This window comes from Coturnix japonica, chromosome 2, assembly GCF_001577835.2.
Source record: "Coturnix japonica isolate 7356 chromosome 2, Coturnix japonica 2.1, whole genome shotgun sequence".
NCBI classification, from domain to species: domain Eukaryota; kingdom Metazoa; phylum Chordata; class Aves; order Galliformes; family Phasianidae; genus Coturnix; species Coturnix japonica.
Window position 1 is genome coordinate 79,950,259 of NC_029517.1, and position 16,185 is coordinate 79,966,443.

At 39.4% G+C, this 16,185-nt stretch overlaps 1 protein-coding gene across 1 annotated transcript in view; it reads right to left on the reverse strand.

Moving 5' to 3' along the window:
- The window catches only part of LOC107309909 (dynein heavy chain 5, axonemal-like), a 141,341-nt gene that overhangs the window by 4,075 nt on the left and 121,081 nt on the right, over positions 1 to 16,185 (reverse strand). Inside the window, exons 74-75 of the mRNA XM_015855081.2 lie at positions 14,602 to 14,734; positions 3,738 to 3,946 (exon numbers count right to left, since the gene is read on the reverse strand). Coding sequence (XP_015710567.1) covers positions 3,738 to 3,946; positions 14,602 to 14,734 — 342 coding nt within the window. The remainder of the gene's footprint in view (positions 1 to 3,737; positions 3,947 to 14,601; positions 14,735 to 16,185) is intronic.

The window sequence follows — 16,185 nt, forward strand, 5'->3', positions numbered from 1 at the left end:
AAACCATGCTATGATTCTAAGAAACTCATTTTCTGTTATGAAGGCACAAGAGGGATTCACTGAGAGGACAACTAGTAATAGTGGAGGCTGAAGGAAAGAAAAAGAAGCTACATACAGTAACAGCAGCATCTTGGTCTTGGTGTAGGGCTAGCATCTGACAGCTGAGCCTGGTGCTTCTGCTGCAGGCCTCAGCAACTCCCAGCAATGAAGCACCCCTTCCATTATGAGATGACATTCATGAGCTCGGATGTTTCAGTTAAATGACATTGGTGGCTTCTCATTAATGCCATTCCAGGAACCCCAGGACAAGTACTGCAAAGAGCTTTCGTGATAGCAAAGATAATTGTAATTGCATTTGAAGTAGTTGAGAACTCTTGCACACCGCTAAGGGAGACAGGATTAAAGGCCAAGTTCTTCTATCAGAATGGCCATTAAATGAAAGCAGAATCCTTGTAGTTAATTTGGGGAATTTTAATTTGGGGAAGCATGATAGCACCGTTAGTTTAAAACACACAGCATTCAGTGCCTGAAGGCCCCACTGGGCCACCAGACCCAAATCTACTGAAATATGAAAGGGAGAAGAGCAGGAAGAGGACAGGACAGAATAGTGACTGCACTAAGGGAATCAGTTCAAAGGCTCTGTGGAATATGGATATAAAAGTAAGCTCAGATCTGTACGTTGTCTTTAGGGATAAGATTCAGTCAGCAGACTTTTCTTGCAGAGATGACTGAACCTATATGCTCTTTGCAGTGGGACTTGTAACATTTATATTCCCATTAGAATGAGTCCTAGATGGCGTTAAAGCCAGCAGTTGGGACAAGGAGCCCCAGTTTTGATTTCTAGTGTCAAAACCTGTTTTAATTTCTAGTATATTTTCCCTGTTTGGTTAGTTGCTTTTTCAGTTGTTTTTTTGTTCTTTGGTTTTGGAGTGTTGCTTTTCTTTTTGTTTTTGGTTGGGTGGGTTTTTTGTTTGTTGTTGTTTTGATTTTGAGCTGGGAGATGGTTAAAATTTTGATCCGCAGAAAATGATTTCTTCTTTTCTCATCTGTTATTTCCCGAACAACTTCCTGGCCTGCTCACTGAAGGCTGCTAAACATTGGCTCCTCTGCCTTCTGACAACCCTTGCATACTAACTCTGAACTTTCCAGAATCAGGCATCTACGGAAGCTATGACATGAAGTAAAGAAACCAATGTTTATTGTGAACAAGATCACATAATCTCTTATACCTTGCTTGTGGGGTTCCTTTTTTGTCACTTATTTTGTATGTCCTACAACGAGCAAAATATTGCAGGGTTACTATGGAATCAAGCAGGCTCTGAGCAATGGAGTCATTGCACTTCATCTTCCTATTAGCATTCACATTACTTTGGCATCTCAGGCTCTTGAAAATAGGCTGGGGGTTCATTATGCTGAGCACTCTACAACCAGAAAGACAGTTCTGCCTCACGGGGCTTAAAATCCACATACAGGACAAGTGACAGCAGCTGGATACAGCGATGCAAACAAAGAAGCAATAAAGCAGTATCCAGCACAATAAGGCAATGGGAAGGTAGAAATGGAAGATGTGCAGTGCTGTGGTTTTGAGGACCAGATCCAGGAAGCACTCTTTGTTTGGCTGTTGTCTTGGCTCAGTGCAGACATACAAAGGGAATCATTTTTTGTCCACACAGAACCCTCAGCTTGCCCTCATTTGTTCCACTATAAATAAAAATTAACTTCTGTGCAGCCACTGAATTTATCCCAGTATATAACCAGTCCAAGGGAAGGCAAAGTCAGGTCTTTTTCTTTCTTTCTTTCTTTTTTTCTAATTGCCAGAGTGTTTCATCCTCCCAGTGCTATAAATCTACTTTATTGTCTTCTGTTACCTGTGGCATTTATCCATCGACTATAAAGTGAGCAGTGAGATCTATGCAAGTAGGCAAATTACAAATTATTTAAGAGCTGCATTTCCTCTCCCAAATGAAAGGATTTTTTCCGAGTTTCTCGGCAGTTACAAACAAGCCATTAAACCATTAGAAACAGCACTTCATCACCTCAGCTTGCTTGAGAAGATGGAAATCAATTTTCTTAACATGTGAAATAATGGTTTTAAGCACAGCAGCGTTATTAACAAAAATAATATTTAGCTAAATAGAAAATGCATCTTTGTTCAGATAGATTTCTCATAGAACCTTCCCACAGCCTGAGTTACAGAAAACAGAGACTACAGAAATAACCATCTGATTATGAACTCTGTGACTGTCAGCACCAATGGTTGTTTAAGTCAGGTAAACACATCTACTTCTGGATTTGTTTTTCACTGCACAGTCTGTATTTAGGGACTTCTGGAACTATGTGTCATGAAGTGTTTAATTTTAGAATTTCTAGAGGCTTTCTCACTTACTATGCTCTATTAAATCGTGACTTGTCTGGGGACATTTTACTCTGATTACTTGGCAGCTTTATTGAGGAATCCAGACACATGGATCCGAAGAAATGCAGAATGCCTCAACTGGGCTGGCCAAAGTTCAGGACTGACACAACCCCAAACAACAAAAAGAAAGCCAGTTAAAACAGCCAGTACAAAATCTGTGTCAGCTCTTCCTCATCTGTAGCACAAAAGCAAATAGTAACAAAAGCCAAAGCCCATCAGGGTTGCATCCAACCTGATCATTGCAACAGTTACTTAGGAATATTTTAGTGTTCTTAACAAGTCAAGTACAGAAGCATAATTGTTTCATTAAAACCACTTCTACTCTCTTTCATGCTTTTGCTTGGGAACCCTTTACTCAGGGATTTTATAAGCACACTTCTGTGCTATAAAGTTGTATGGGCAGACAGTTGACAGACAGTCTAGATGATAGATGAGCATTTCCCAGCAGTAGTGCTAGAGAATATTTGCCACTGTTGCTTTCCCTCTTCGAGGCAGCTGTTCCAGCTAGCTTTTGCATTGCTAACAAGTACTGAGATTAAAATACATCTTTAAAATAGCTCTTTGCTAAGGCTCCACAGCAACCTGTTGGCTGGATGCTCTCCCAGTGACTCACTTCCACAATTCACAGTTCCCATAAACATCTGTGAATCACAAAAAGCTTTAATGAATGTGGTTATCTGTGCAGGGGATCTGCACATCGCTGAAATATGTGTGCTTCACCTCTTTTAACTCTGCTCTCAGCTGTTCCCCTTTTTTGTTTGTTTTTCACTCTCTATCTGTGTTTTATTTCAGGGTGCAGGGCAGGGGCTGTATGTTTTATTTGTCTCTCCAGATCAAGACTGTCACAAGCCTGGGGTAGTATAAATAACAAGCCTTCCATTTCAAGGAACTGATTTACAGGGATTAAGAGTGAAATCCAGATCCCTATGTCAAAGTTTTCAACCATACCTTGTTTCGTCCTGTGAGGAGTATTCACATAATGAATGAACAACATCAGAAGCACAGAATGGTTTGGGTTGGAAGGGATCTCAAAGCCCACCCATCTCCACTCCCTGCCATGGTCAGGGATGCCCCCCCCACTAGCTCAGGTGCCCAAGGCCCCATCCAATCTGGCCTTGAGCACCTCCGGGCATGGGGCATTCCATTATTTTATGGTGTCCTTCTTTTGACAAACAAAACATTTCTTAGATTTTGATCTTAATTTGTGTTATATTCAAGCTAAAAATGTTTTTAGATTTTACCTAGGATAGTTACGATGGAGTTAGCTTGAAGTTTTCTCACTGTGTAATCTATTACATAGCAGTAGGTCTGGCAAACCTACCTGTGGATTAAAGAACCCTGCCAGCCAGAACTGATTTGGTCGGCCATCCAGAAGCCAAGTGCTAAACTGCTGGTTTCTTTCAAGAAGCTCAGTAAACCAAAATCCCAAAGTTGTAGACTCCCAAGAAATCCGAAACCATAGTTTGGGAATTCTGGCATCATACATACTATCCAATGCATCTCGCAGTTCTTCTGACATAATTATGGTTCCTGGAAGATAAGTAAAACATTCAGAATGAACTTTCCCCAGGCTCACAAAGGCAATTAAAATTTTCAAATGACATCCTGAGTCTAATAAACCTTCTTTTGTTGTCCCTTAATTGCACACCTGTTGCACCAAAGTCTTATCAGTGTGTAGTTAATTTGCACAAACTTATAAGGCTCAATTCAAAGGAAATGTGACAAGATAAAAGATATTTTGTCTATTATTTTGATCAGAAACAAAGATTTTTTTTTTTAAACAACTCCTTCTCCTTCACATACAATATTTTTCTTCATTATATTGACACTGCCTTTGGAATGTGATTAATCATTTAAAACTTTTTAATATATTTTAATGGCTCCCAAATACATGATCAATGATAGAGATATACAGTATAACTCATCTATATCCTCAGCATGTACTGACAGTTATGATATTCATGAAATTCACTGCTGTTAATGATAACTTTGTACACTTCCATTATCAAGATTGCCAATAGGAAAAGAGTACATAGAATAAAGCTAGAGGCGAGATTTATTTGTTTTTATATTTATTTTGGCAGTGTATGCTCGTATTATCCATGCATAGTACTGTTTTCTCCATTAAAATATTGGCAAATATGTGATTATTATATGACACTTGCTGTTCCATGTGCCAAAAATTCTTACATCTTACCAGTCTGTACTCTCAGCAGTACTGACAGAATGCACATGGCTTATATATGGGATAGGATAGGATAGGATAGGATAGGATAGGATAGGATAGGATAGGATAGGATAGGATAGGATAGGATAGGATAGGACATCTTCTGTATTCAAGCTGAAATATTTTAAACTGAAGAAACTGATCTGATAGCCCCCATTCTGAATATATGTTCCTGTAATAACACTGTTCTACATCATCATATACACAACTGCTGTTACTGACAGAAGGGTTATTTGGTGACTGTACAGATGAAATGCACTTGCCTGTCCCAATATATCTGTATGGAAATGAGGCCTGTATTAAGCAGGCATTCCAAATACTTTTCTTCCATTGCAGGCTCCCAATTGAGGAGAAAAAGGAGAATATCCAGAAATCAAACACCAGCTTTTAATTTAGATGAAAGCAGCGGCTACTCCGAACACCTGTATAATAGTGTGCAAATCTGCTGCTTTGTAACTATATATCAATGTCAAATAGGCTTCATTTTCTACTAGCAGATAATTGTAGAATCATTTAGTTTGGAAAAGGCCTTCAAGACCACTGTGTCCAACTATCTACTATCTGTCTACTATCTATTGAATCCCATCACTAAACTATGTGCCTTACTGCCATAAGTGACTTGCTCTCATTTACATGCATCTCTTTCTATGCAGAAAATGCTATGAGAAAAATTGCCTCTTACAAAACCCCAGATATTAAAAAGTGTGACAGCAGTACAGACTACAGCAAACACATCAAGCTATTCTGCCTTCTCTGTAATGGCTTCACAGACAGGTTCGCATCTGTGTTCTGGGATATGTAAAAAGTCTTTTATAACACAATTCATAAACATCCTCTTTAGGTATAAACCACCTCTAATAGAAAGCTAAGCACAGGCACTTAAGGAAGAAGTCACTCTGTGTCATCTCTCCTTTGCATACAGAAATGTAGTATTAGATTGTACACTTGATTAGCCCTCTGGAGGCAGAAAAAGTGAAAAAAAAATAATGCAAAACATGTTGGCTGTAATTTCAGGCTAACCTTAGTGAGAGTAGAAAACAGAGTCCCCTTCTCAGGATCACTGCCATCTGAACTGAAGAATAGCACTTTCACATTTGGTTCTTTCTTCTTTAGAACCAACTTTCTCCTGGGGTTATGAGGGAGCCACATTTTCTTCCCAGCTCTGGGGAAGCCATTCTATGATTCAAACTGAACACGGTTCAAGAATACTAGGCACTTGGTGTTGCACTTGGATCAGGACAGTCCCAGACAGGAGTAGAGGCTGCAAGAGAAACTGACTGAGAGCAGCCCTATGAAGAAGGATTTTGGTTTCCTGGTGGATGAAAAGCTGGACATGAGCCAGCAGTGTGCACTTACAGCCTGGAAGGCCAGCTGTGTTCTGGGTTGTGTCAAAAGAAGTGTGGCCAGCAGGAAGAGGGAAAAGATTGTCTTCCTCTACTCTGCACCTGTAAGGTTCCATCTGGAATACTGCATACAGGCCTGGGGCCCCCAGTACAAGAAAGATGCATTGTTGTTGGAGTAAGTCCAGAGGAGGGCCACAGAGATGGTCAGAAGGCTGGTGCATGTCTACTACAAAGAAAGGTTGAGGGAGCCAGAATTGTTTAGTCTCTCAAAAGAAGGCTCTGGGGATACTTCATTGTGGCCTTCCAGTTCTTGAAGGAAGTCTGTAATCAGCAAGGAGACTGACATTTCTCATGAGCCGATAGTTACAGAATAAGGGGGAATCGTTTCTAACTAAAAGAAGTGAGAAGCAGATTAGATATTGGGAGGAAAATTCTCATTCAAAGGTTTGTGAGGCACTGTAACAGGCTGCCCAGAGAAGCTGTGAATCCTCCATCACTGGAGGCATTCAAAGACAGGCTAGATGGGGCTCTGGGCAGCCTGGTCTACTGGGTGGCAACTGTGTACATGACAAGGTGGTTTGGAATAAGCTGATCATTAAGGTCCCTTCTAACTCAAAGTAGTCTGTGATTCTATGAAGAGACTGACTTGATGAATGTTTATTCAACACAGGGGTAGATGACACATAGTTTAAGAGGCCATATGATTCTCTGTTGGATCACATCTACAGATGAGCACAATTGTTTCTAACCCAGAAAGAGGAAGATTTCTAAGAATGATCATCTGCAGTCTTGTTGCAGTGGTATTACCTCTAATTGTTGCTTGGTTCTTTAATTTCCTTGAAGATTACAGGCATATAGAATTTCTACAGGGGGAGTTCTACAGTTCTGAATACATTCTAAATATTACTGAGAGCTTCTGAAAAGGAAATAGTGTTTAGATATAATGTTGAGTATATCTTTTGTCGAAATGATATTTAAAAAATAACAACAAAACCAACAACAACAACAAAAAAAAACACAACACAACCCCCCCCCCCAAAACGATAAATATATACACCTATATACACCTAATCTAGGTGTTCCTGCTCTGGCAGGGGGATTGGACTAGGTGATCTTTCGAGGTCCTTTCCAATCCCTGACATTCTGTGATTCTTGCAGGCAGGCTGGAGCTTTTCAAGTATGTACATAAAACCACTCTGCCTCAAAGTGTGGTGCAACCTCTCAGGATGGCTGCCCGTAATGACTCATAGCAGCTGCTGAGAGCGTTAGGCCAGAGAGTTCTTGAGGATGAGGTATGTTCACAGCCGTGGCCTCGGTCATATAGTTGCATAAATATTCCTAGTGAGTGGGTGTCAGCCCTGGCAGTAGGCATACAGTGCTTGAATTTCAGCACTACAGCACACCAAATGACATCTGTGGGTATCAGGATGCATTCCTGCAGCTATAATGCTCCGATAAAAATAAAAATGTAAGAAATAAAGTAATTGTCAGAAATGAAATTGATAGTAGATGAAAAAAAATAACAGTATCTTTCTGGAGAAGGGTGATAAATGCATTTGGAAAACTGTATTTGATAAACCGAATGAGTACTGCAACACCATGCGCTTCTCACATTTAACTTCTTAGAAGATCAAAGCCCTGGTTACCATATGAAGAGACTGAATGTCCTATGAACTTAATGTGACAGGCTGGAAAGTATTATGAATCACACAAGCCAGCTGTTAGTAACTGGGTTATTTTTGGCTTTACTTTACGGTATTCCCTCTCTTGAATGGAATAATGCTCATCTGAAATGGCTGATGGGAAGGTCAGGTCAGTTGAAGATGTTAGGGCATTTTGATACTCCCAAAACAATACTTACTGTAACCATACTTTCCAGAGTACATGCAGCTTTGGAATTAGAACTTCCTTTTTTCATTGCCCTAAGTTTATTAAGTCTCACTTTCAAATCACATCTAAATTTACCTAATTGGTACATAGCAAATGAGTTCAATCGATCTACTCGGTTCTGAGTGTTACAAGTTTTATTGCTAATTAAGTAGTCTGTTCTTTTAAACTGATCTGTATTTAGAGCGACTCATTCAATAGGCATAGTGTTGTTAATGGACTACATCAGGAATTGTATTATTTCACATAGTTGGTCCTTTCCACTATCACACCTATCTGGAAATGGTGGGATCTGTAAAGTCTGGATCTACACTTTCAGTTTTACATTCAGGAAAATATCTGGATTAGAAAGCATTTATTTCCCATACAAATGACTGGATGAAATTAGAAATAAAAGATCTTAAACTCCAGCATGAACCAAAATAACCCTCAGTTCACAGACTGATTCTCTTTCCACAGGCACAGATGTGAATAAAAAAACAAAAAAAACCCAAAAAAACCACAAAAAAACAAAACCAAAACCAAACAAATAAACAAACAAAAACCCAGAATAATTATATATGATATAAATGAGATGAAAAGGAGTTCGCTTTTCCATCAAGTACAATTTGCCAGTGGCTGTCATAATTATAATAGGGCTGGAGACCACCCCTCGAGAACAATACTTCCTAGACAATGAGTCTGGGCAGAGTACTGTCCTGTACAGCCAGCCTTAACAGTACACAGAGGAGAAAACTCAGCAAGAGCATCAATTCATTCTTCACTATAACTGTAACAACTACAGCAAGTTGGTCTTTTCAGCCTTTAATCCCCACTGAAGCCTACATCCAAAGCAGCTGGGTTTGATGTCAGATCATTCTGGATGGACCACACACTGACTCCTTGCTTCTGTCACCAAGCTGCAACTCCCACTTTATTGAATGTGCTGAAGAGAAAACCCAAATTTGTTTGTAATGTTATAAGCCTTCCTCTATTTCGGCTTTATGGCATCAGCTGACTTGCTGGTGCTTTCCCTAAAGAATGCATTATTTATTATTCTACCCAGAGGAACTGCATACACAGAGTAACAGATTAAAAATAATAATAAAAAGCTCATATATATGTTTTCCCCTGCCACAAATCTGATCTTTTCTTTGCAAGCTGTAGCTGTTCCTGTGAGCAGACTGATCACTACTGCTACGCTGAAAGAAATCAATTTCTTTGCTTCAGACAATCTTTCCTATTTCCCTGTTTCTTCACTTGCAGCACTTGGGAACTTCAGCATTTGGAGATGCTTCCCAGGAAGCTCTCAAAGCTCATTTAACTACAGTGAGCTGCTTTCATCCTGAGCCACTCAACAGTTCAGCACTTCCTTTTGCGTCTGGTCCCCAGAATAGGAAAAGTAAATCAGGCAGGCAATCCCTGCAGTGTACAACACACTCCCTATTTTTTACTTTTAGACTATTGTTCTCTCCAGCCGCACCCAACCCTTGCCTTGTTCTGCTTTCTGTTTGTTTCGCACTTTCCTTTTCTGGTAGAGAATCCTCTGATTTAATTCTTCAAGCCAGGAAAGATGAAATAAGAAACTTGAATTGCATGATTTATATATATATATATAAATACAGAGTTTTCTGCAATCAATAGCAAATTCCTTCAGTCAGTAGGAAGAAAATTCCAAAGTAGACTCATACAGCCTAACCTCACAAACAGCTCTAAAAACTTACTCCAGTACCAAACGCACTTGCCTACATCCACTAAAAGACTGAAAATAAATATTTTAAATCAATAAATTGAACATATGCACACCTTAAACAGCAATACAAATCATTACTTTAAGCTAGAGTAATAGAACAGGCAGAGAAATGGCTTTCTGTATTTTCTCTTGAATGTGTTTCTAAACAGTTTTCCTGGCCAGCAAGCATACATGACAGTTATTTAGAGGTCTAGAAATAATATGCCACATTTTGCAAAAGACAACAGGAGGCACTGTGGATGAGAACTAAATAATGGATGAGAGATGCTGAGCCAAAAGTAATGACACCTTAGGACACATTAGGCTCATCCTTCCCATTCTTCAAATGAATTTCCCAGCATTTATTCCATGAATACCTTCACTGAGTGCTCTTAATCATCTTCAGATAAAATCATCATTCAGAAGTGGAATACACAGATCCCAACAAGCCTTACACACACATCAGGATCAGTAAGGCAAGAGCCTGAGATCTTTTAGTCCAAAAGTCTATGGCTAGGGTCAACAAGATGAACTAAAACTCTACGTCTAGCAGTTTAAAACTATTGTTAATCTAAATTCAATCTACCTATTTTAATGTCTTCTCATTTTTGCAGCCAATGGGAAGAAGAAACTCTTTCCTTTCACTGGAAACTCTTTCCTGCGAGCTCCAGCAAGACTTGTTTCCTGAGCTTCTGTTTTTCACCATATAGAGCAGAACAGATTATTGCCTAGTTCTTTTGGAGTTCAGTTACATTCTTACTGTAAGGTACAATGAACAGAAATTGCTTGCAGCATCATGATAAAAACACTACTACTGAGATCACAGTATTCTGAGGCTTAAAAATAGTGAACCTATCTCATTATTCCAGGTGCTTAACAAGAGTTTGTGTATGAGATCTAGGAACACCAAGAGATTCCTATTATGTAAGCAGGACTAAGTGTTACCTCATGTCCACATGAAGTCTTTGGTGTTTCAACATATTCTTATTTGAATGACAATAAGGAAATACCTAAAGCAAACACACACTGGCTATCAACAAAGTACAAGGAAAGTGAGGAGCTACAAGCAGGTAATTAAATAGCTTTTAATAAGGTAGCAAATTAATGACTGATATCAAATCAAGCAAATCAAGCTTGGTTGTGTAGGCAATGCACAGTGTGCATTATATGCATGAATTTAAGCTAGCTTTGTAACATGGTAAGTGCCATAGTGTAGTTGCAGTGGATAGTTTGTTTAAGGCTGATAGAACATCTACATCAGAGATGTTATAATGACTTCTGAAGTTACTGCTCCTATTGATTCCACCTCCCTTCCTTTCTATGTTGACCTTATAGCTTATGACTCCCATAGATATTTGTACAATGTTTGCCTTGTGTACCAAGTAAAATGTATGGAATAAAAATCCCAGGCCAGCAAGTCGTGAAAACAGATCTTTACATATTAATAGTAAAAGCTTTTAGAGGGTTTTCTGCATTCTCAGATAAATGGTTAACATTAAAATGACTTATCTATCTCTGCAAGCATTGCAAAAATAATAGTGGGAGTTCTGTGATCACAACATATATATATACACATACACATGACACAGAAGTATAATAGTTCTGAAGTTTTGTACATGGCTTCAACTTCTCATGAGGTAGGCAGTTGTAAAGGTTTAGTTTGAATACACCGCTGAAAACAAATGCCAAGTGGATGCAGATCAAAGCAGGATCTAGATATACTCATAAATAAATGAGCTAAGCATTTTTGTCTTTCATGCTACAGGCTTTTACACAGACTACTAAGCCAGTAAAAACACAGTGAATAAAACATATTAAAAAGCCGGTTTTATTTCCATTGAGAAGGATTCAGTGTCTACTTCCAATACTACTACTAGCATTCTCCACTGCCAAGATTCATGGAAGTCGCTCAAGAGGGATTAGGGATGACTGCCACAGAGCCTCCCTTCCCACTTCCTGGGCAATCAATAGTCAAAAACAGAGCAATTGGCTGGGACATAATTGAGAGTATGAAGTGCAGCTCCAATCTAATTATTACAGTATGATCAAAAAGATGTACCTCTCTGGGCAGCAAAGTTCATTGGTGTTATTCAGGCTTGGTCATGGGTGCCAGCAAGCATGTTGGAGACATGCTGAGCATCTTCACCCACTCAAGACAGACTGGGGATAACTCCCACAGAATCTCTGTGCTTACTTTCTTCAGTGATAGAATACACATATAGGTGCCAGAGACATTTACCAGTTCTACTGCAGTGCATGGAGGTACATGTAGACCTCCCTCCTCTCCAATCTCACAGATAGGTTAACTCGAAATCTGCCTGTACTCAAACTGAAATGGGGACTAGGAATAACTGACTAAGCTACTACTGTTCACTTTTTTTATTTAAGGATGCCATCTTCAGTGGTAGAGATGGCTGAAAGTGCCCAGTTCCTAGTAAACAGCTACAGTTAGTATGCCATGCCAGAGGTACATACCCTTCCACAAAAAGAAGGCAAAGCACGTACACAGGAACACTATAGCTTCTATATTGCTCTGCAAAGAATATTGTCACTCTGCCAGAGGCTTAAGATCTGCTTTTCATATCCCATTAGGATCTGGAGTTTTGGTTCAATCCTCATGTCTCACTACTCCCCAGATGAAAAGATGAGAAAACAGCTCTCTTTCCTCATCTCTAAACAGTTGTCCCTGTTTGCAGCGCAGTCTCGATTTAGGTCACTTGAGAGAACAATCATCACTGCTGTTTTCTGATTTATGTGAAGCTCTGTATTACACCAACTGTGAAATAAATTCTGGGCAATCAATAAGTAATTAAAACAGAACTATTGGTTGGGACATAACTGAGAGTACAAAGTGCAGCTCCAATCTAATTATTACAATCTGATCCAAAAAAAGTAGCCCTCCAGGCAGCAAAGTTCATTGGTGGTGATGCAGGCTTGGGCATGGCTGCCAACAAACATGTTGGACACATGCTGAGCATCCTCACCGCTCCCAAAAGCTGAATACTGTTAATCTGCCCTCCAGTCAGAGGAACAAAGCTGGCTCTACTAATTCCTTCAGCATCTCTCATGTTCAGCTGCACACAGACTCTCACTGAGGGGGGTTTGTATTTCCCCAAATATAACACAGTGAGCAACAAGAAAATGACAAAGTCCGTCTGTTTACATCCAACCTGCAGAAATAAATAGTGTGACCTCCTTTCACAAAGCCACACGGTACACAAAGACTGAAACTATAATCTGAAACACAATATTTATTTGAAAATTTAGACCTGCTATAAGCAGCTGCTGGGATCTTAGCAGGTTCATGATGCCAGGGCCAGATGCATGACAAAGGCAGATGTCAAAACGCACACAGTCTATTTGAGCATGCTAATCAGTGTAGAGAAAGAGGAGCACAGGAGATGATTTGATGCTCCGGTTGACTAGTTTTGGGAGATCTATTATGAGAGAGAGTGTTTTTCCCCTTTGCTGAGGCAAGACAGAGAGCCTACATTTTCTTTCCATCCCCTAATTAACGCACCACGGCTTGCACCTGATGCATCATGAATCTGCCAGAAGCCATTAATCGGTATTGTTAACTATACATCCCATCTTGTTTTCAGAGCAATTTCTCACTATATTTAACTTGCCTTTCCCTGAGAAATTATAATGTTTTAGGGGATTGCACAAAAGTTACAGCATTAACTTGATTAAGCACCTGGTAGAGGACTGTGCCCACTGTGCAACTGAATACTAAGTGCAAAGAAATTATGTTACTCATCCACTTGTCTGCATAATATTGTACATTTTGAGGCTGTCTCAATCAAAGAAAGATTAATTATTTCTTGGATATAAATCATTATTTTAATTTACTTGAAGAGGGACTCTATGCACATATACAAGGGAACCTTGAGCTCAGTTTTGAAATAGAAGACTTCTTACTTGGTCTCTGCATAGATTATTACAGGATATGGAAACTAATTAGCTGTACTGGAAAGTAAAGCAAGACAGATCAGTGCACTGCCATCTGTACCAGAAGGGACTCATTTGAGGCACTTTGACCTTCTCCCTGCAGGGACAGCTTGCTCTCAGGTATTTTCTACCTCTTTGCTGGAGAACAGGAGAATTGGGTGAGATTTTAACCACATGGAACTGAATCCATCCAGCATCATTTTGATTACTGTTAATTCTTGCAACATTTAAGCAACACTATAGGATATTTGCTGGATATTTCAACTCTTACAGAGGAGCAAAATAGGAATCAGAAAGCAGGCAGTAATATCATTCTTCCTTCTTTTCCCTCACTCCTCTTCTGATCAAATTCTCCATCTGCTTCTAGTCACCGGCACACCTGAGTTATATTAAATGCATTCAACATTGCTGACTTTCAGCCAAAGTCTCCTGTCTCTCAAAGACAGAGCACTTTGTCTTCTCCTTTGATGGCCAAAAGCAGAACCCTGTCATTCTCTTTTGACTGGCACTCCTACTCACTTCAGATTCCATTTAAAGACATTCTATTTGGTCTGTGAAAATTACAAATCCCATCTTAGATTAGAATCTTTGTCGCTTCACCTGACCATTCTGTCTCTCAATTATTTAGCAGCAATGCCCGAACCTTCTTCAGTATCATCATGCCTCAGCTTAATTTCATAAATGATTCTGGCACATGACCTGATCACATGATTCAACTCCTCTGAGGTCTGCAGAGATGCTAGAGAGAATTACTGAAGTGCAGTAATGCTGTAGAACACATTGAACTGCAATACTGGAGCATGTACAAACTGAATAAATTAAGGTGGAATGCCCTTAGAGATGCAAACAGGAATCTATAAAGGCTATACTATGACAAAGAGAGAGAAAAAGAGAAAGAGGTTGGTGGGGAAAGAAAGAAAACGTGAGAAGTGGAGGAAAAAAGGGGACAAAAAAAGAGAAAAAAAAAAAGAAAAAATATTTATTTAGTAAAATAGTAAGAACAGTTTTTAGTAATTAAAAAAAAAATTACAGCTTACTTAGTATCATTCTTACCATTGTAACTTACCATCTATAGCCAATTTGAGATCAGTCAGTGTGGTTCGAACACTTGATATAACATGTTGCATGCGGTCAATTTCTTGACGGAGGAATATATTCATGGGTTGAATAGCTCCCATCTTTTGAAGCTGGGCTTTCACCTAAACAGGAATAGCGAAACTCTATAAAATTTAATCTTCTGATTCCTATGCAGTAACTTTTGAAAGCAAAAGATGGTTGTTTTTTTCAACTGTATCCCCATAATTCAAGAAAAAATAATCTTTTATGTAACAGATGGCCAGGCAAGGCATGTGCCAGCATTAAGATTTAGCACAACCTGACTCATCAGCTCACCAAAAGGAGATGCTCCATCAGTCTAATGAGGGAAAGTTCCCTCTTTTGGAAAGAACACAGCAGTTCCTTCAGTCCTTGCTATGCCACAGAGTCTTAGATCTTTAAAAAAGAAAATCACATGCGATATAAGGGGGATGTTTACTGATAAATCCATATTTCCAGATCATGTTATAGGTGAACTTTCTCAGCTGTGCTTGCCCTGCTGCGTTGAAATAATGCTACGGACTGATAGATAAAAGCAGTGCAGTATGTGCATCATTTCGCAGGTAGAAGCTTCTGGCCTTCTTAGTTTTCAAGGATAATGGTATCACACAGTGTTCAGAGAACATTCTCAAAATTGAACTGTTCATGTCACTTAAAGACACGTCACAGAAAAAGTAGCAAAAGCCAGAAAATCTCGTCAGTGAGGAAAGGCTGAGAAAGCTGGGGCTGTTCAGCCTGGAGAAGAGAAGGCTCCAGAGAAACCTGATAACAGCTTTTCAGCATCTAAAGGGGAGTAACAGGAAAGAAGGGGACAGACTCTTTAGCAGGGTCTATTGTGGTAGGATACGGGGAAATGGTTCCAAACTAAAAGGGTGGAGATTTAGATTAGACATAAGTAAGAAGTTTTTTACAATAAGGGTAGTGAAGTACTGGCACAGCCTGCCTAGAGAAGCAGCAGAAGCCCCATCTTTGGAGACATTCAAAGTCAGGTCCAGGTTCTGAGCACTCTGACCTAGCTGTAGGTGTCCCTTCTTATTGCAGGGCCAATGTAAAGGTCCCTTCCAACTCAAATGATTCTGTGATACAGTGATTCTAAACCACGTCTTCTACAGGTCACATAATATAATGTTTTTTAGAGAATTCTTGACTGTAAGACTTTCAAGCGTTTTCCTCCCTGTTGTAAGCCATCTTTCAGAAGGCACTGGCCTGCTGTCTGAACTTGCTGAGCTTATTTCGAGCTTACTAACAAAAGATGATGAAGAAAAGAAGTTTATTACTTTGAAAGAACGGAATATCATTGGAATTCTACTGCAGCCAAACAGAAACTACTTTGGTCATAAGTCCTTTGGATTGTGCTTTGTATTTTCCCAGATACAGTCATGTATCTATGTCAAATACTCATAGGAAACACTATTGGAGCGTACCTTATTATTGCATCAAGTAGCAAATCTCTGCAGGATAAATATAATGCAGTAGTTGAGTAGTTATAACTGCTAGTATAAATCAGTAAATGCTTTGACAATTTCCATTCTGCAAGTTTCAACCATAAGCCGAA